At 41.2% G+C, this 20,073-nt stretch overlaps 1 protein-coding gene across 1 annotated transcript in view; it reads right to left on the bottom strand.

Moving 5' to 3' along the window:
* LOC311229494 (uncharacterized protein) overlaps positions 1 to 20,073 on the bottom strand; it is a gene marked incomplete at its 3' end in the record, with an annotated part of 41,896 nt that overhangs the window by 11,729 nt on the left and 10,094 nt on the right. The window contains exons 2-4 of the mRNA XM_084315575.1: positions 8,780 to 8,857; positions 8,566 to 8,676; positions 5,107 to 5,220 (exon numbers count right to left, since the gene is read on the bottom strand). Coding sequence (XP_084171701.1) covers positions 5,107 to 5,220; positions 8,566 to 8,676; positions 8,780 to 8,810 — 256 coding nt within the window. The 5' untranslated portion in view covers positions 8,811 to 8,857. The remainder of the gene's footprint in view (positions 1 to 5,106; positions 5,221 to 8,565; positions 8,677 to 8,779; positions 8,858 to 20,073) is intronic.

Here is a 20,073-nt window from a genome sequence, read left to right as displayed (position 1 = left end):
TGCATTATGCAAAGACCAGCCCCGATCTGCCTCTGATTGGCTCTGATCATCACCCTGCCATTATTATTCGCTGAATGACGGGATAAACAAAAAAGCCATGTGAGCATCAAATTTCCGATAAACGATAAAAAAGCACAGCGTCTCATACTGGTTTCATAATACATACGAATGGACGTTTGGATTAAACAAAGTGTATGCAGTGATGCTTTTCCCAGCGGAACACAAGCTGCTTAACGTTACACAGGTATGTTATACACGTTAATTAAGCTATGTAACGTTAGGGCGCAGCCCTTTAGCTTTAACTAATGTTAAGATAGCAGGAACAGTCTGCCAAAAAAGCTGTTTCAACAAATGTATTCACAAAATGGATTATCATTCAAACGTTATATTATTCGTGACCAGTAAGTAGATACGTCTACTACTCAACCGCAGCAATGTGCCTAAACTTTGCTAGTCAAGACTCGACAGTACGCTGCAACCCAGGCGTGGACGGAAGTGGCAATTTTTCTAAATAAAATACCCGAAAGACTATTAGTATAGGGAGGTGTAGTGGTTACATGATTGCTGTTTCCGGCCGGTCCATCATCTTGAAAACACAATGTATTTGCCCATTGCCCATTTCTAAATCGTCTCGTTTAAAAAAAATAAAGCATCAACATTTGCATGGTGTACCTTTCTGTGCGTATTCATCCACAATCTATAGCTCAACATGAAAATATTCGCAATTAATTGTAAAAAAAAAAAGAAAAAAATCGCTGTATTTTATTTCAACCAAAAATTATTAATGTTAGTGATAGAAGGGAACTCATTTTGTGCAAAAATGGAAAGCTTTCCAAATGTTCATTAGGTAGAATTGTAACAATAGATAATCCATTTTACCAAAGATAAATCCCTATACGGGTGGACCTCGCAGGCGGTCAAAAGTGACGTCAGACTACACCTCCCTATTTAGGAGCAAATTGTTTGCATGATTAGAAACGATGGTTTTTAAGGCGCAGTGGAAATTGTTGGGTGCACCTAAATTATGTGCTGGTGCACCTAAATGAAAAAGTTAGGCGCATTGGTGCAACCAATGTAAAAAGTTAGTCTTGAGACACACACACACACACACACACACACACACACACACACACACACACACACACACACAGGTTTGTTTTGAGGAGACAGCCGGGGATACGAGAGTGTGAGAGAAGTGGAGAGAGCTTCGCGAGTTTAAACGTTAGCCCTACATGTTTTATTCAGAAACGTCGGAATATGGAGGCGCCGAGGTGGATGAACTGGAAGTAGCCTCACGTTCTAACGGTTAGCATTGCAGCTAGCGTAATTGAGCTAATAAGGCACTGGATTCATACAGTAGCTTGATAGCTAGCATCGAAATCCTCTGTCACGTTGAAGATGACGTCACGGCGCCCCAGCTACACTGACGCGGGGGGGGGGGGGGGGGGGGGGGGGGGGGTACCGTCTTTATATCTATAATCTAACCACACAGACAGTGGAGCTGTTTGCAGATAGCGAGCATTTTGACTTGTTGCGTGGGGGCGATGTCTCGCAGATAATACAACTACAATTATAATTATATAATATATATATATTTTATAAAAATAAAATTATATTTTTACAATTTTTTTATTTTAAATTTTTTTTAAACCAAAAACTATCGGTATCGGCAGTGTATCGGCCTATATGGCTCATAGACGGTATAGGTGGCAAAAAACGTGATCGGGGCATCCCTAATGATGATGATGCACACACACCTTTACAGTGTTTTGTTTACCAGTAGGATGTTATAACATTGCTGATAATAAAAATCATAAGTCTAAGCTATAAAGTCTCCCGTGATTTTATATTACTAATATATTAAAAGTATAGGCGGACCATTCCTCGGTTACATGATTATTATTTTCTCCAGTTGTGTGTGTGTATTTTTTGCTAAAGTGGATAGAAAACAGTACTGTGCAAAAGTCTTAGGCACCCAAGAGTTTTTATATAAATTGTCTTAGATGTTAATAAAACATTTTCTTTATTACTGTGTCAGTATACTTTTAGAAACGTTTAATAAAATTATTTTTTAAAGCATCTTCATGGTTTAATGCAGACATATGTTGCAGGCACTATTTTAATCGTCATGTTGGCGTGACTGTATGCTTCAAAGGGTTAAATCAAGCATTTTTAAGGGCTTTAGAGGAAATGTCAAAATATTGTGATGTACATCGTGTATCGTAACATAGGCAAAAAATATCGTGATATCATTTAGAGGCCATATCGCCCAGCCATACGGCTAATATGGCTAACCTTAGTTAGCCTAGCGGCGGCTAACGTGAGTTAGCTTGGCGGCTCGCATCAATTCAATTAAAGGTCCGAGCTGGTCTGTGTCTAATGAAATGTGTTTTGATTACATCATCACAACAATAAGTTAGGTTATGAACGTAACCCTGTTCTTTGACATTCGTGATATTTTTTCTGCTAAAACCCTTTCGGCTTTTTTAACCATTTTCGACCGATATGTTTCGGTGGCCGAATATTCGGTGCATCCCTAATTTGTAAGCTCCTCTCTTATACATCTTTGTAAACAAACTACTGCTTTCTAGCGCTGCCTCCTTAGAGCTGCTCGTCTGTCTGCATGTTTTGTTTTCAGTATTTTATTGACAAATAAGCATCTTCATCTTTGCTTTTCTGGCAGTGTATTTGTCTAATTTGACGTCATTTTAGTATCCTCCTGATCTAACGTGAAGTGTAAACAGAGTCAGAGAGTCAACGTCCGCTTTAGGCGTTAGCTTGCTGCTCCCCTGGCTACAAAAGCCATCCCCTAGCCATCTAATATTACACAACTAATGTTAGCTAAATACCTAATTCTACCAAGCATTAGCCCAACGTGCGCTGCATTACACTGAAGGGTAGTGTAAGATGTCTGGTAGTGTAAGACAGTAGAGATAAATGTATTATTATTGTCATGTGGGTGCTGTGGTATGTAGATTGCTCCACTTCTACAAGGTCCATTTGCATGTTCTTGGTATCTAGGGACATCTATGGATCTCAGGGAATCGATTCCCAGTGTCAGAAATATTGCGTCTGTTACTAGGCTTGAGTAAATTGTGATGAAACAAGGAGAATATAAATTATGATTTTTCACAATAACACCATGCAAAAAATTACCAGACATGAAAGACCACTGAGCTCGTTCAGCACTTTCTTGAGATCACGTGACAAAAAATCTAAGCAAATGAATAAAGGGAAGATGATTAAACAGAAGGTTTTGTAGATACAGTACTGAATTCTGCCATCCGGACACATGCAATTTGAAAATTATTATTATAGAATCTAAAATATTTAGAATATCAGGCATATAAATGACCTTATTATAGCCATGTTGCACATCTATGGATCGGGCACAATCTTTCCAATGGCAGAGTTCAATCTGCCATTTTGAATCCGATTGCACTCGTCCTAACGAGGAGCGGAGGGATAGAACACAGACTATGCGGAAAAAAAGGTGCAGTACCCGAAAAATGCATAAAGAGAGTAGACTGCGTGAAAAAAACCAGCGTCTACCTCACCACGCATCCCGCCCGCTTCACAGAGGTCCGGGCCCAGGGACTCTCCACCCGTCACCAGCTTTGACTGAAAGGCAGAGAGCTCGGCGATGTTAGTGGGTGAAAGCGACGTAGGCCATGTCCGTCCAGACCGCCAGCTGTCGGGCCGACTTCCCCCTCAGCATCGGCTTTCGGTCCGGGTGCCACATCAAAAAAAAATGCCCAACCATGCCATCGGGACAGGAATCGGCTCGGGCAACGGAACACCATTGGCCTTGGCCGCCATCGCCATCAGCTTGGGGAAGAGAGAACAAAGCTCATCCTGCTGCCTCTCTTCCTCCAAGTGAACATCTCCGGGGGTCCGGGTATGAGGCATCGGGGAAGGGGCACTCCGCTTCCTCCATATCCTCCGCTGGAGGCCCCAGGAAGGCGAACGGGTAGAACACTATACTAAACTCTGTCTTAGATACTGCAGCGTGTCTATGAGCAAACACTCTCGAATGAAAGAACGAGGAAGGGTTGAGCACGGCCACACGTCGCGGTTATATGCGTGACCAGGAGTGGACGTGGCCGGGTAGATGCAAGGTGCATGGTAAATACTTTCAATGTATACAATAGGTATAACGAGTACTATCCAATAGAGCGAGCAAGACGCGTAGCCAGTATACCACCCCCCCCCCCCCCCCCCCCCCCCCCCCCTCTTCAAAAGAAATTGCGGCTTTTAGCGGTTATAATCGCCTGTAACCAAATACATTTCAGAACCATCTCGTTTCTACGCTTCACAATTATATTTCCCAGGCTAAATGAGAAATAATTCATATTTTATTCATATAATAATTTCATATTATGAAAGCCAAGGTGTTGTTTTATTGTGTTGCCGTTCTCTCCATTTGATCATCAACATTGGAGCCCTGTCATCCCCAAATGACGTCACCCGCCATCGAAACTGCGGACCGAGACCAAAATAGCCACTCCCCCTGTCACTGTAGTCCTTTTACGTTGAGCGAGGAAATACAGCTGGACTTAGTTAACAATAATTACTTAATGTACAAGTTGTATTAAGTTTTGAAAATAAGGAAACATATAGAGAATGTTTCAAAGCACTCAAAAATGCAATATTTCTATTTTTGACCTATTTCTGAAACGCGCAACATTTTCATGTTTTCTGAGGAAGTAATATGGGTGATCACCACTTCATCCACATGACTTCCTGTTTGGCGCTTCTGCCGATCGGCCACCAGATGGCGCTCTTGAACCGCTAGAGGATTGAGAGGAGCTCAGAACTGTGTGTGAAGGCTGCAGAGGGGAAATATGATTCCGATCACAGATTTTTGAAATATTGATATCAAAGATGAGTTACGGCGTCCTAGGCAACTTGAACATGGCTAGGAAAGACGCCTAAACACGTTTTCGGCACTTAAAGTGTTAATCAATAGGTGTATAATAAAAAAAATAATTATCATATAAATTTTTAAGAATTCGCATAGGTACATTCTTAACCTCACATCTAGAGACTTAAAAATATGTCTAAGAAAAAGAAAGAAAGATGACAATAAAAAGAAAAGTAACATACTGGTCTCCTGGTGGTCTGTGGGCTCCTCCTTCAGCCCAGTGGACATATCCGTGGGTGGGTCCAGCGTGTCCTGAACCTCCTCTATTTTAATCATCACTAGGTCGCTGGGTGGATCTGGAGCAGAGGGAGACAGAAAAAGTATTTACAGTGGCATGAAAAAGTATTTGTCCACTTTCTGATTTCTTCTGTGATTACAGATTTTTCACACTGTTTTTTTTTTCTTTATCTTTAACACTTTCAGTGCCCACCACGTGATAACACGTGTTATCAGCCTGACGCCTGAATGCCCACCACGACAATTAGCGTGTTATTTTTTTATTAGCGATCTGAATTCATATTTCATCAACCGAGTCTCCCGTTGGTAAACCAGCCCCATCAGGAGCTCAGATGTGAAGATACCGCCCCCTATCGTCTCCCAGATGGTAATGCACCCTTTTGGAATGGACTCAATGAAAATGGATGAGAAAAGAAAAATCCGGAATCATTGTGGACCCTCAGAACAGTGTGGAATATGTGTTTACAGTATGTAGCATTGGATCAATAAAAGTAGGGATGCTCGATATTGGCTTTTTTACCGATACCGATATTCCGATATTGTCCAACTCTTAATTTCCGATACCGATATCAACCGATACCGATATATGCAGGGTTTCCCCGTCCAAAAAACTTAATAATTTCAGGTAACTAATAATTTCACTGGATATATATATAACAAATATTGTTATTGTTTTTTTTTTTTAAACCGATACCGATATTTTCCGATATCACATTTTACTGCCGATATCGGCCGATAATATCGGTCGGCCGATAATATCGGACATCCCTAAATAAAAGCGATCGATTTTTGGCATGATTTGGAATCAGGAATTGGAATGATCTTTTTGGAGAACATCTGATCTGAGGTAAGGAATCTATTTTACAAGTCTTGGGATAATCAGAGTTGTATTCGCTGAGATCTCAGCGTTCGCCCTATGTGTGATGGGTCTGTATGTGTTTCAAGTTTCTTTAATAGTTGTCATACAGAAGTACAGAATACTTTTATACAAAATGCTTCTTACTGTTACGCTCCAGAGACTGTGCAAGACAAGATAAGTATGAAATAAAATAACATAGTATAGCATGTAAATTAGAAGTACAAAAATGAGGTCACAGTGTTCAGTATAGACATATGTACAATGTTCGATGCAGAGTAGACGTAACTGAGTTACCATATAATATACAATACTGTGTAGTGTACTAATATACAATACTATATAGTGCAAGGCAGAAATAGGATGAGGTGCAATTTAGGTACAATTTACAGTAGGTGTACGAGTTGTAGTGCAAATCCTTTATCAATAAATATAAAGTGTGCGCGATCGCTTTGAGGAATTCAGAGAACCGATTTTTCAGATCGCCTATATAGCGTGCATACGTACACATATACTATCGATAATCTAGCGTTTATTTGAAAACGATTCATAAATAGGCTAAGTGTTTGTGTATTCTAGAATATTCCAGTACAGGGCGTTTATCATGGAATCTTTTTATTTTCCTTGAAAACGAGGGCTTTTCAAAATGCTATCAAACGAAAATGAACCGATAAAAAAACAATCCGCTTCGACAATGTTGACTGGAAAACGAGTCATTGATAAGCGACGGGCAGATTAGACACATTTAGCCATAATTTTTTGCCATAATTTAAAACATAGATTAGGCGTAATTAACGCTAACATTGAAGTGGATGGTGGGCATTCAAGCACTAAATCGTGCGCCCCATGCTGGCACTGAAAGTGTTAAACAAATCTAATACAGGATGTAATTGAGTCCTGAGCCTTTTCTTTCATGATTGATAGGAAGTTGGAGGTAGATCTGTGGCAGAGGGAGACAGCAACTAAGGAAATACTCTAGTACAGTGGTTCTCAAACTGTGGTACGCGTACCACTAGTGGTACTTGGTGGTACTGCTGGTGGTACTTGAAAACATTTCCAAAAAAGCTAAATATTTTTTTTTCTTTTTTCTTTTTGCAGTCAGGCCACTGAACTTAGAAGCAGGCCAGGCCAGTGTTTCTGGTTGCGGCAGCGCGATAGTTAGATAATCTAAGTGGGGAACAACCAGGAGATCACTGTGACAGAGAGTAATGCAGTCTAAACAGTCATACATCTTTAATTCAACTTCAGCCCTGATCATAACCATTTATTTTTAGATTTCTTGTAATGTCAGATAAAAAATGAAATACTCCCACTTTTCTGAAAAGAGTTGGTGTTAAATCTGACATTACAAAAAAATCCATCAAAATATGTGTTGCTGCTAATCATTGATATATTGCATTTGATATATTGTAAATATTTTACTTTTTGTGTTTTTTTTAACAATAATTTGTGATGCCATCACACAAACTGGCATTTAAAGGGTAAACATTCAAAAATTTATTGAATATGTGTTTTCTTTTCTTTTTTACAATAATTTGTGATGCCCATCACAAACACTGGCATTTAAAGGGTAAAAATTAAAAAAATCCTGCACCAGAATGCAGGAAATTAAGTTTTTGTAACAGAATAATTGTGTCTGTGTGTGTGTGTGTGTGTGTGTGTGTGTGTGTGTGTGTGTGTGTGTGTGTGTGTGTGTGTGAGAGAGAGAATGACGGACAATTGCTTGCTGTGTGAGAGAGAGAGAGAGAGAGAGAGAGAGAGAGAGAGAGAGAGAGAGAGAGAGAGAGAGTGAGAGTGAGAGTGAGAGAGAGAGAGAGAGAGAGAATCAAGTACATTTGCTGAAATACAGTTGTTCTTAATTTTCTCACTTGCTATGTGAGAATGTTAGTTATTATGTTCTCAATGCCCCTTGCATTGTATGAGTTGTGTGGAAGCGTTTGCTAGTTCTAGTGCTATCCCTTTGTACATTGTGGCTGTGTCTGACAAAAGTTAACAATAAATAATGGTATTAGGAATACATTTGCCTCCTGCGTGAACTGTGCATAGCTGAATAGACTGTATTTTAACGCCGGTCATATGGTGGTACTTGGAAAGCCAGCTACGTTCTCAGGTGGTACTTGGTGTAAAAAGTTTGAGAACCACTGCTCTAGTATTTACAGTATTATTTGACAAATTATTATATTTATATACTGAACTGTGTTTCAAATCAAACATACTTCCTTTTCCTCCATTACATTTATTTAAGTTAAACAAGACCACTGACCCCTTTAGCTAAGGCTTAATACATCACAGTTGGGATCCCTTCTATCAGCTTAGTTCTCCTGGTTGCTATTCAATCCAGCAGGGGAACCAGGACAAAGGCATTCCATTTATAAAAGAGATACCAGAATAAAGTGCTCCAAAGAGTTAGGCTGAATGTGAACAAGAGTTTGATCAAATTAAAGAATGAGAGGAGAGAAAGCAATGGCGACAAAGACTGAGACATACAAACATGCTGGAGCAGAGGAAGGAGAAGACTAAATCAAGATAAGAGAAAGAAACAACATACTGATCTCCTGGTGGTCTGTGGGCTCCTCCTTCATCTCAAAGGAAGTATCCTTGGGCGGCTCTAGCGTGACCTGGTCTTCTTTTTTAATAATCAGTAGGTCTCTGGGTGGATCTGGGACAGAGGGAAACACAACTCAACATACTAGTCTTTGTTTACTTCTGGGTCTGGAGGGTAAACTAAAGTATCTTCAGTAGGAGGTCTTGTTCTGACTTACAGAGGTCCTGCTGGTCTGATTCCTCCTTCATTCTAGTAGGTGTGATCTTGTGCGTCTTCTACTGGAACTGGAGTTTTGCTACAAGGATAAATGCAGATGGTCACAGAGAGCCCATACTGTAGATCCAAGACTGGAACTGACTGGTCAGCCAGGACATATATAGAGACTTCTCTCCACCAATCACATCACAGTATGGAGGGGAAAAGAATGGGAACTGTAGGCCAATTAGTTGACAAGCTTTTATTCAAAGCCGATTACATAAATGCAGGACTTAATTTGTGCCAGGACCTGCCAGATTGGGACCGGCACCTATTTGATCGGATCCGGCACCTCCTCTGTCATAATCTTCTGTCAATACATTTAGTGGGGGGCGTGGCCAGGCAGCATAGGGAGAGGTTGTGTTTCAGCTGAGCTCCCCAAAGTACGTTATTTCATCACACTTTTACCCATTAGTCTTTATTTTATTTTTTTTGCACATTATTTTGTTAGATACATAGAGTATGACACGCTTTTGAGCAGCCCAACTCTCAGTCTACTGCTGCCACATAAAGCTCCAACTCTCAGTCTACTGCTGCCACATAAAGCTCCAACTCTCAGTCTACTGCTGCCACATAAAGCTCCAACTCTCAGTCTACTGCTGCCACATAAAGCTCCAACTCTCAGTCTACTGCTGCCACATAAAGCTCCAACTCTCAGTCTACTGCTGCCAATAAAGCTCCAACTCTCAGTCTACTGCTGCCACATAAAGCTCCAACTCTCAGTCTACTGCTGCCAATAAAGCTCCAACTCTCAGTCTACTGCTGCCACATAAAGCTCCAGCTCTCAGTCTACTGCTGCCACATAAAGCTCCAACCCAACTGTATTATAGACTTGATTGATTGAAAACTTTATTAACAGATTGCAGAATGGGTACACTACAGTAGGGCTCAATACAAACAATTGTTAAGGGGATGCAGACCAGAGAAATACTTTCGTCTTGTTTACATCAGAGTCCCCCATTTTCAATTTGTCGTTCGACACGTTAGTCGCGACTCCAGCCTTAACCCTGCTATTCTGAATATTCTATTCTGTTCTGTTTGCCATGTCCTAAACCTCTGCCTGTCTCCTTGTCCAGGACCTCCAGTCGACCTGCCTGCCTCGCAGTGCCCTGCTAGCTAGCTAACAACATGCTAACCACAGACCTATTAGCCACAAACATGCTCGCCTTCAGTCTGCTAAGCTGCCAGCTTGTCACCAGCATGCTAACCTCCAGTCAGCTAGCCACCAGCATGCTAACCTCAAGTCAGCTAACCACCAGCATGCTAACCTCCAGTCAGCTAGCCACCAGCATGCTAACCTCCAGTCAGCTAGCCACCAGCATGCTAACCTCCAGTCAGCTAGCCACCAGCATGCTGCTAACCTCAAGTCAGCTAGCCACCAGCATGCTAACCTCCAGTCAGCTAGCCACCAGCATGCTAACCTCCAGTCAGCTAGCCACCAGCATGCTGCTAACCTCAAGTCAGCTAGCCACCAGCATGCTAACCTGCAGTCAGCTAGCCACCAGCATGCTAACCTCCAGTCAGATAACCACCAGCATGCTAACAGGGACTGTATACAGAGTCGGGGACTGGTTCACTTCAAAAGCGGCCACGACCCGCCTGGAGGCAATGACTCTCTTCTAGGGGTGTAACGGTACACAGAAGCCACAGTTCGGTACGTACCTCGGTATTGGGGTCACGGTTCGGTACAACAGAAAATAAATATTTATAATTATTATTATTAATATAAATTCAATTTTCTTTATAATTTTTTTTAATTTAATTTAATTTATATATTATATTTATGATAATTATTATAATTATTAAATAGAATAATTTTCTATAGGCTTGTCGTGATAGTCAGTGGTGTCACTCTGTATTCAGGCATCCAGAGTAAATGAATTGCCTAGTGCCCCCTTTAACAACTTATAGGCTTGGTAAATTTCACTTTCACTTCTAGAGAGGATTTAACTGCACAAGACTGAATACTAGAGAACAGATGACAGAATGGCAGAGGATTATTTGGATTTAAACACAATAGCAGTTCAACTGGAGTCGAGAGGAACTCAGATGATCAGTCCGAAAAAGTATGTTTCTTTTTTTTATTTGATCAGCGTGAGTCCGGCGGGAGAGAATGTTGTTATTGTTTGTTGGCGACGCGTGCGTGTGTGTGTGTTGGCGATGCGCGGCGTGTGTGTGTGTTGGCGACGCGCGGCGTATTCTCTGTATGGCTGAGCGTACCGCCCTGTGACGGCCTACCGTAAATTCGCGGGACGAATACGCGTACCGTTACACCCCTACTCTCTTCTAATCTTTTCGGAAAAACTCACCACATTTGGTCCAACGCCTCTTTTCCCTCAAATAGTTGAGTTTTTAGTCCATAATCAATTGTTTGTTCACAAGCTCAGCGTTTTCATGACCAGTGACCACACGCATCTACTCAAGTACACTTCCCACACCAACATGAAACTGGTGGCGAAATGCAGAACGGGAGTAAGCCTCGTCCAACAAGCTGTGGGCCCCGTTCTGCTATACACCCTACTCGCAATAGTAACGTTAGTGTTCATATGGGATTTCATTCTCCTTTTCACTTGTGTTAACATTTTCCAGAGAGGGGGTGAGCTCAGAGAGCGTATATTTTCTATTGAGCGCAAGTATCGCAAGAGCGCAAGATTGCAACAGTATTAGTTTATGTATGTACGTGCAGGGAACAAAATAAGCACCCGCCAAGCGCCAATGGCGTGTAGATTTAAAAAATGAGAGGTCTGCCCGCCACCTGGCGTGTAGTTCATATCGATACTCTTATTTTAAAAATCCTGTGCAGGTCTCATTTCCGCCCCAAGCGCAGCTCCAGTCATAATATCTATGGCTCCGGCAGCTAGCAACGTTCGGTTCATATGATACTCTTATTTTGAAGCAACTCCGCGAGTCATATCCACCCAGTCCGTGCTTCTGAAAGCAGAGCAGCGCTACACAGCAGTGCGCCTACATGACCCGAAATAAGTCTGTGGTGTTTTTTTTTTCTCACAACGGGTCAAATGCATCTACATGCTTTGCACCATCGCCATTCCTTTATGCCCACATCACCCGAAATTAACGTTTATGTACCATTACAATCACTACAACGTTAGCGTAAGCTAACAAGCTAATCCTGATCAGAGGCAGAGGCGCAGAGCCATAGAAAACAGCAGACAGTGTGGACTGGGGAAAGGGAAATGGGGGGGGGGGGGCACTCTCCCCTTCCCTGTGTGTGTGCCTGCGTGCATTTGGAAAGACGATGAAGTCACTAGTCAGGACTCAGGACAGGAGTATATTATAGTAAACTGAGGATTACTGAGGATGGACAGATAATGTTTCGAGAGGAGTGGAAGTTTGAAGACAGACTAGACTACAATATGATGCGGGGTGGTGAGTTGAAACAGTGTGTGTGAATGAATGAATGAAAACTTTATTTAACAGATTGCAGAATGGGTACAATACAGTACGGCTCAATACACACAATTGTTAAGGGGATGCAGACCAGAGAAATACGTTTGTCTTGTTTACATCAGGGTCCCCCATTGTGTGTGTGTGTGTGTGTGTCCCAACCGTCCCCACTTCTATGTTTCAATAAATTATTTGCATTTAAAACTATTAACGCTGACTCATTCCTTCAGTCCACTCATTATGCTAATATTCCTTATGTTGTTTGTGATATTAATTGAAAATAGCATATGAGAGTATTATAGTAATAATAACACATGGCGATATACTAAAAAGCCATTTATAATTTTTGGCTGGTAAAAATTCTGCCTGGCTGGTAGTTTTTAAAATCTACCAGCCAAATGGCTGGTAAGTCAAAAAGTTAAGTTCAAGTCAAGTCAAGTCAAGAGTTTTATTTGTCACGGCATACAAGTATACAATGAAATGCGGGTGGTCTTGCCCGCAACGATGTGCAATACAGTAGTACAACATAGGGCTGGGCGATATAACGATAACGATAAATATCGCGATATATTTTAATAATCGATATCGAATATCGAAATTAAAAAGAAAATCGAAAAAAAAAATTATATATATATATATATATATTTTTTTTTTTTTTTTTTTTGTGACCTGCAACAGGGCAGTTTTAAAACCAGAGACAGTGAACAGACTTGTCTTTCTTGCCTGCAACTTAAAGTAATGGCTTTGCTTGTCCAAATGACAATACTGACCAAATTGAGATTTATTTTTCTCTTGTCCATTTATTTTGTTTGCTTTCTAATTTAAAATACAGTTTGAAACCGTCTGTACACAGTAGGCTATGTGTGCTAGCAGAACTAGACTCCAGTCACGAGTCACGGTGCACATGTGCGGTGGTTTGTCCACCAAAAAAGCGCCAAAAGATCGAAAATAAACTAGCAGAGCCAGAACTGTTCAACTCCCCTGGAGCCACAGCCAGCAGAGAAGCCGGTTTACTTTCGCTTTTAAACCAGCTGCAGCCTGAGAACTGGAGTGTGAGGGAATGTAACACTAAAGATGGCGGCAATGACAAAGAATTGCTGCAAAATAAACATACATCTGTTGTTAATTTTTTTTATTTTTTTTTAATACTTATAACAATTCGATAATTATCGATATAGAGAAATATGATAACATTATCATATCGTTATCGCAATATGATTTTTTTCCATATCGCCCAGCCCTAGTACAACATATAATATAATCCAATAGACAACATTGTGCAATAAACAGGTAACATAGTGGGACATCACGGTATTTGTACATAGTTATTTACAGAGCATGAAGGACATGCTAGGTCCCTTGGTAGTGCAATACACTGTTACTATACTATTTTTAAAGTGACCTTTCCTTTGTGGCCATAAGTGTGGGCGTGTGCAGCATGAGTGAGTGCTTTCTCATGTTAAAGTGGCTGCTAGTGTGCGAGTGTGCACAGCGTGCGTGTCGTGTGTGTGCTAATGTGTGCTTGTGTGTGGAGAGTTCAGTGTTCTGTGACCCTCAGTGTTCATTGTTCAAGGCTCTGATGGCCTGGGGGAAGAAGCTGAGCCGAAGCCTCTCTGTCCTAGTAGCTGGTGTTCGCAGGCGTCTGCCTGACCTCAGCAGCTGGGGTGGTGAGGGTCTTTCATTATTCTGCAGGCTCTGGATTTGCACCTCTTGTTGTATAGAACCTGCAGGGGAGGTAGTGCAATACCCGTGGTACGCTCGGCAGAGCGCACCACTCTCTGTAGGGCCTTCTTGTCCTGTGCCGTGCTGTTGCCATACCAGGCAGTGATGTTTCCAGTCAAGATGCTCTCTACAGCTCCGGAGTAGAAGGACTGGAGTATCTTCCCCGATACTCTGAACTTCCTTAACTGTCTCAGGTGGTAGAGGCGCTGCTTCGCCTTTTTTACGACTGTGTCTATGTGTGTTGACCATGTCAGATCCTCTGAAATGTGGACCCCCAGGTACTTAAAGCTGCTCACCCTGTCCACGGTGGCCCCGTTTATCCTCAGTGGTGTGTGTGTCTCCTGCTGTCCTCTCCTATAATCCACGATCAGCTCCTTGGTTTTACCAATGTTCAAGAGCAGGCTGTTGTCCTGGCACCAGCGTTCCAGTACCTCAACCTCCTCCCGGTAGGCCTTCTCGTCGTTGTCAGAGATCAGCCCCACCACCACTGTGTCGTCTGCAAACTTCACTATGGAGTTTGTTCCCTGTGTACCATTAAGTGAAAGAATAAATAGTTTAATGGCCCGACAGGCTAGTGCACAGTTATTATTTGTGTTGTAAACTTTAATTTGATTGATTGATTGATTGATTGATTAAAGGCCCCATTCTCTGCCGGAGCTCTGTATCCTCTCTGCCAGCGCTATTTGTCTATGGAGATGTTCACCTTCTTTGCAGGGCTATAACTTTTTTAAATTGTATTGCTAAATTGACATTACTATGGCCCATTCAACATCAATTATCTATCGTTCAGGATGTAGGAACGTTTTACTTTTTCATTCACACATTCGTACAAAAATACGGTCTAGAGTATAAATATGTTTTTATCGTTTTCTGCAGTATTTCATAGAACGTGAGATATAGCCATAAATGCATAGATCATCAAATGCAGTTTGATACCAATCGACGGCAGATACAAAATTTCAACTGTACATGATCCTAGACGTTATGACTCATCATGCGCGGATGAACGGGGGGGGGGGGTCGTTTATAATTCCGTGGCCGACGTTAAATCATTTATGTAGTATGGGTCATATATTGATCAGAGCAGTTTGTATCGAAAATGGTAAACAAACAGGCTGAAAGTAACGTCAGCTTCCTCGTAGCGTTGGGCGATCACACTGGCACAAACAGATCCCGGTTATGTGATGTTGATCTAGGTCAGGGGTGGCCAACCAGTCAGAGACTAAGAGCCACAAAAATGACTGTGGTACCACAAAGAGCCACACCATATACCAGCGTTTCTCAACTTTTTTTTCAGTCACGGCACCCTTCATGTGTTTATAGGTCTCACCCTCTGGCCTCTGAAGTTGCTAATGTCTTTTTTATTTGGGCCTCACAGGGTTAAAAGTACCCTGTGAGACCCACGGTTGCAAAATTACAAAATCACTTTTAGCCATTTAAAAAAATAATGTTTATTTAAAAAATGTTAAAGGGGAACTATTTTACTATTTCTTTCACTATTTGGGCACTTTTATACAATTCCTGTGAGTCTATGGAACACCTAGGTTTTTTTCAAAAAAAAAATTCATTGTTTTGTATTTCTGATCAAGTACTAAAAACCGCATTTTTCTACCTCAAGATCTTAAAGGTGCTATGCAGTGCTATTCCTAGCACTATTTGGGCAACTTTACACAATTCCTGTGAGTCTATGTAACACATCTGTAATTTTTATTCCAAAAATAATCATTGTTTTATATTTCTAATCTTGTACTCAAAACCAGCATTTTCAGCCTCATGAAAGCAGGCTATTATTGGCTTGGCTCCACCCATACTAGCAGAATGCTTTGAGTGACAGCCACCCACCAAATAGCTCCGCCCATCTCCCCGTCATTCCATCCAGGTGAAGGTCTCAGGTTTCAGGTTTTTATTTCGACACGCAAAAACATATACCGATTTTACTAACTAATACAACATGGCTGTACATTATGTTTGGGATCCAGAGAGCGACCCACAGTATGATTCAGAAGAAGAAGAAGAAGTCGATTTGCTACAGCGAGGCTTACATTACATCGTTTCCGATTGGTAAGTTGATTGATTGCACTGTTAGTTACTGTTATCTAATTTACATTTACATTTACATTTAGTCATTTAGCTGACGCTTTTATCCAAAGCGACTTACAAGTTCTGTACGACAAGCCATCAGGAAGAGCACAACTCTATCAGCTGAGTAACAATGTTCATCAAAGTGTTGAGTGCTACAGTGTAGGTTAGTTTATTAGGACAAGTGCATGACAGTATGGTTAGTTAGGGTTAGATTTTTTTTTTTTTTTTTTTAATTCAGATAATGGTTGAAGAAGTGAGTCTTTAGTCGACGGCGAAAGATTGGTTGTGTACTTCTGTCGCGGCCCGTCGAAAACACACACTAACGTTAGATTGTACTGACACCCCCCCCCAAACAACAGCGATCGAGGCTTACAAATAGTTTACGATTGGTTAGTTGATTCCACCATTAGTCTAACGGTTGCCGAAATAACGGTACTTGACGATGAATTGAAATTGGGGGACCCTGATGTAAACAAGACGAAAGTCTTTCTCTGGTCTCCATCATAGCAGTTGTGTTGGTATTGAGCAGTACTGTATTGTAGCAATACAAATATGGTATGTCATAAATATAGAGATGTAGCAGTACTGTCTATCTATATATATGTTACGATGAATTGAAATTGGGGGACCCTGATGTAAACAAGACGAAAGTCTTTCTCTGGTCTCCATCATAGCAGTTGTGTTGGTATTGAGCAGTACTGTATTGTAGCAATACAAATATGGTATGTCATAAATATAGAGATGTAGCAGTACTGTCTATCTATATGTCATATATGTTACGATGAATTGAAATTGGGGGACCCTGATGTAAACAAGACGAAAGTCTTTCTCTGGTCTCCATCATAGCAGTTGTGTTGGTATTGAGCAGTACTGTATTGTAGTAATACAAATATGGTATGTCATAAATATAGAGATGTAGCAGTACTGTCTATCTATATATATGTTACGATGAATTGAAATTGGGGGACCCTGATGTAAACAAGACGAAAGTCTTTCTCTGGTCTCCATCATAGCAGTTGTGTTGGTATTGAGCAGTACTGTATTGTAGCAATACAAATATGGTATGTCATAAATATAGAGATGTAGCAGTACTGTCTATCTATATATATGTTACGATGAATTGAAATTGGGGGACCCTGATGTAAACAAGACGAAAGTCTTTCTCTGGTCTCCATCATAGCAGTTGTGTTGGTATTGAGCAGTACTGTATTGTAGCAATTTTGATCATTGATTGATAATTTCATTCACCCTCAAATCAATCTACTAGGTGCACGTGCGGAAATTGTGAACGGATGCCAACAGAGGCTGAGAATGTATGCTGCATGGAAGTTCCACAGGTAAAGTAGTAACACAACCTTGCATCTTGGTAGCACTGAAAACCATGCATATGGCTAACGATTTAATTTTCTATATATATAGGTCAGACGTCGAATTAACCAGGAACCAACTGGACTACTGTGCATGGTTGATCATCCGGGATTGGATCCAGTGTGCTTCAACCCCTATACCATCCAAATGGCAACTAATATCTACAAGGCAGATTTTGGCCGGATACCAGAAAGCGGAATCAATAAGTAAATAATATTTATTACAGATTTATATATTTTTTTACAGGTGTTTCTCCATCTTGCATCTCTCAGACTATACTAATCTTTCTTGCAAACACAATCTAATCCTTATTGCACATCACATATAATCAATGCTTGCTACTGTCCAATGACATGACATGACAAATGGTTATTTCCCAGCTTTTTTTTTATTTTATTTGTGCATAAATATAATACTTCTTTTTCTTTAGCCGTTTCAGATATATCGCGTACAGGTGCTTTGTGGCGTGGTGCTGGGGATACTTAGGCCGCAGAGTGAGGGTAGTAATCCCTTCCTGTGTAGTGGTTCGAATCCGCACCGAATTTCCGGATGCTGATGGTGTCTATACTGGCTTCAGACCGGTACAAGATTGAAGCGTGACACATAGGCGGAAACCGCTTCTTCCATGGAAGGCCTGTCGAACTGTGCGCACAGATGTTCTGGGATGGGAATCGCCTCTACCACCTGGATATATGGTTGGGGGTCACGAAGGACGGAGTCAAACAGGAGCTCCATCAGCTGGTTGACATAGTCTGTAAATGAGAAATTGTTATTTGTTTTGTCATGTTAAAAAGGTTATTATTTATTCAATTTATTGTTATTAATGCTGTTCCACTGTAAGTGGAAATATTTTTCTATTTATATAGGTCATGTGTGTGCAATAATAAATGTTGATATTTTGACTTACTGACTGTCGCTGGGATTTTCCTTGGTTTAATAGTGTGTCCACCCTTTTTGGCCTTTGGAAAACTCATCTTGTAAGCCGGAGCTCCCGAAGCGTTTGTGGCTTGCTGGCGATTTGAGTTTTCATTGAAATGCATTGCAGCTAGGTATAGTCTGAAAGGAAAATTTCAATAAGCACAAGCAATATATTTGTAGTTGATCTGAGGTTATCTAATGCAACATAATGAGTTATTTGACAAATCAGGAGTCCATAATTAGTCATTTGTACACAATATAAAATACCTGCAAAGCATTCCTATGTATGAAAAAACAACGTTTTTTGGGGCAAAACGTAAAATCACACTGTGATAGGACTCCAATGAAGACGTTTGATGGTGTGGACTTAGTTTGGCGACATCTTTGATGATCCTTGTGTTTAGCAAAACCTTCTCGAGCTGGTGGGCCGGTTTTGAGTCTAAAGTAAAAAAGAAATTGCATTCAGATATTTCATTAGAGTATATTACAGTAGATTAGAATTATTCAAGCAAGTATACATTTGTAAATCACACCAATCTAGAATGAGGACATAAATAAATATGTTGAGTATATATTCATGATGAAAGACAGACAGACATACCAGGTTTAACCCACTTGCTACTATCTCTCGATACACGGTCAGCATGAAGACAACGCGGATAGAGTGGTTCTTCGTCGTGTTCATGTACATTCATCATGTGATTGAGACATGACTTCCACCTAGCCACCCTCTCAGCGGCCGTCTTCGATGTGGCAGCAGTCCAGTAGAGGTGGTTTGATATGTGTGGGCGCCATTTTTTTTATCACCTTGCAGTCTTTCGCTTGTGCAACCTTGTCTAGCTTCTTAGACAGACCTTGAATTACATAACATAACATTACATAACAGTCGTATGACATACATGACATACAGATAGACAGTACTGCTACATCTATACATTTTTTGACATACCAGATTTGCAATTACAGTACTGTTTGTGATACAAAAAGAGTCCAGAAAGAAAGGAGTATATACATTAGGATTGGGTAGGTGGGGGTGGGGGGGGACTGTACATTGGAGGTGGTTGGGTGGGTGGGGGGGGGGGGGGTGGGTAGGAGGGGTGGGATTGAATGTGGGATGCCTTTCGACATACCTTTGGCCACGTGCCACACATCGTAGAAGTGTTTGATGCCCAGATCTCTCAGGTACTTTTGAATCTGCGGGTGACGATCTGTGACAATACAGTCCAAGGTCACAGATCGGTCGTTCAGAAGAGCGAGGCTTCTCCTCAAGCCCTCTAATTCCATATGGTAGCTGCCTCCCACCTCATTGCTCTGTTGAGGTACAAGGAAGGGAAGAGCAATGAAATAGCCTTTTCAAAATTCCACCATCCCACAATTTCCATTTCCTAACCCCCGCTCACACACACAGCCAGCCAGACCACTTCACACCTACAGCGATTCAAGATTCAAGACCGAGAGCTTTGTGTTCGTTTGAGCACAATGAAGGGTGCGGTGTCTCTTCAGACTTGTTAATTACCTGAATTAGTTGGACGTCTATGACATGATTGGTGGCGAGTTCCATCACAGAGTAACTTCCGTACTTAGCACTGTGGCCTGTTGAAAATAATAATAACAATTTCAATCAATGTAGTGCAATATTAAAAATGTATTCATAAAGTAGAAATTTGACATTGGGGAGCTTTTTCTAACCTGGAGAATCGGCTCTCATGTCACCGCCGATTATCACCGTCTCTTTCTGGCTTAATCTGGCGAGGGTAACCT

The sequence above is a fragment of the Notolepis coatsorum genome (assembly GCF_963971535.1).
Source record: "Notolepis coatsorum genome assembly, chromosome: 6".
Classification (NCBI taxonomy): Eukaryota; Metazoa; Chordata; class Actinopteri; order Aulopiformes; family Paralepididae; genus Notolepis; species Notolepis coatsorum.
Note: the sequence above shows the minus strand (reverse complement) of the source record. Positions and strands in the feature narration are given on the sequence as shown.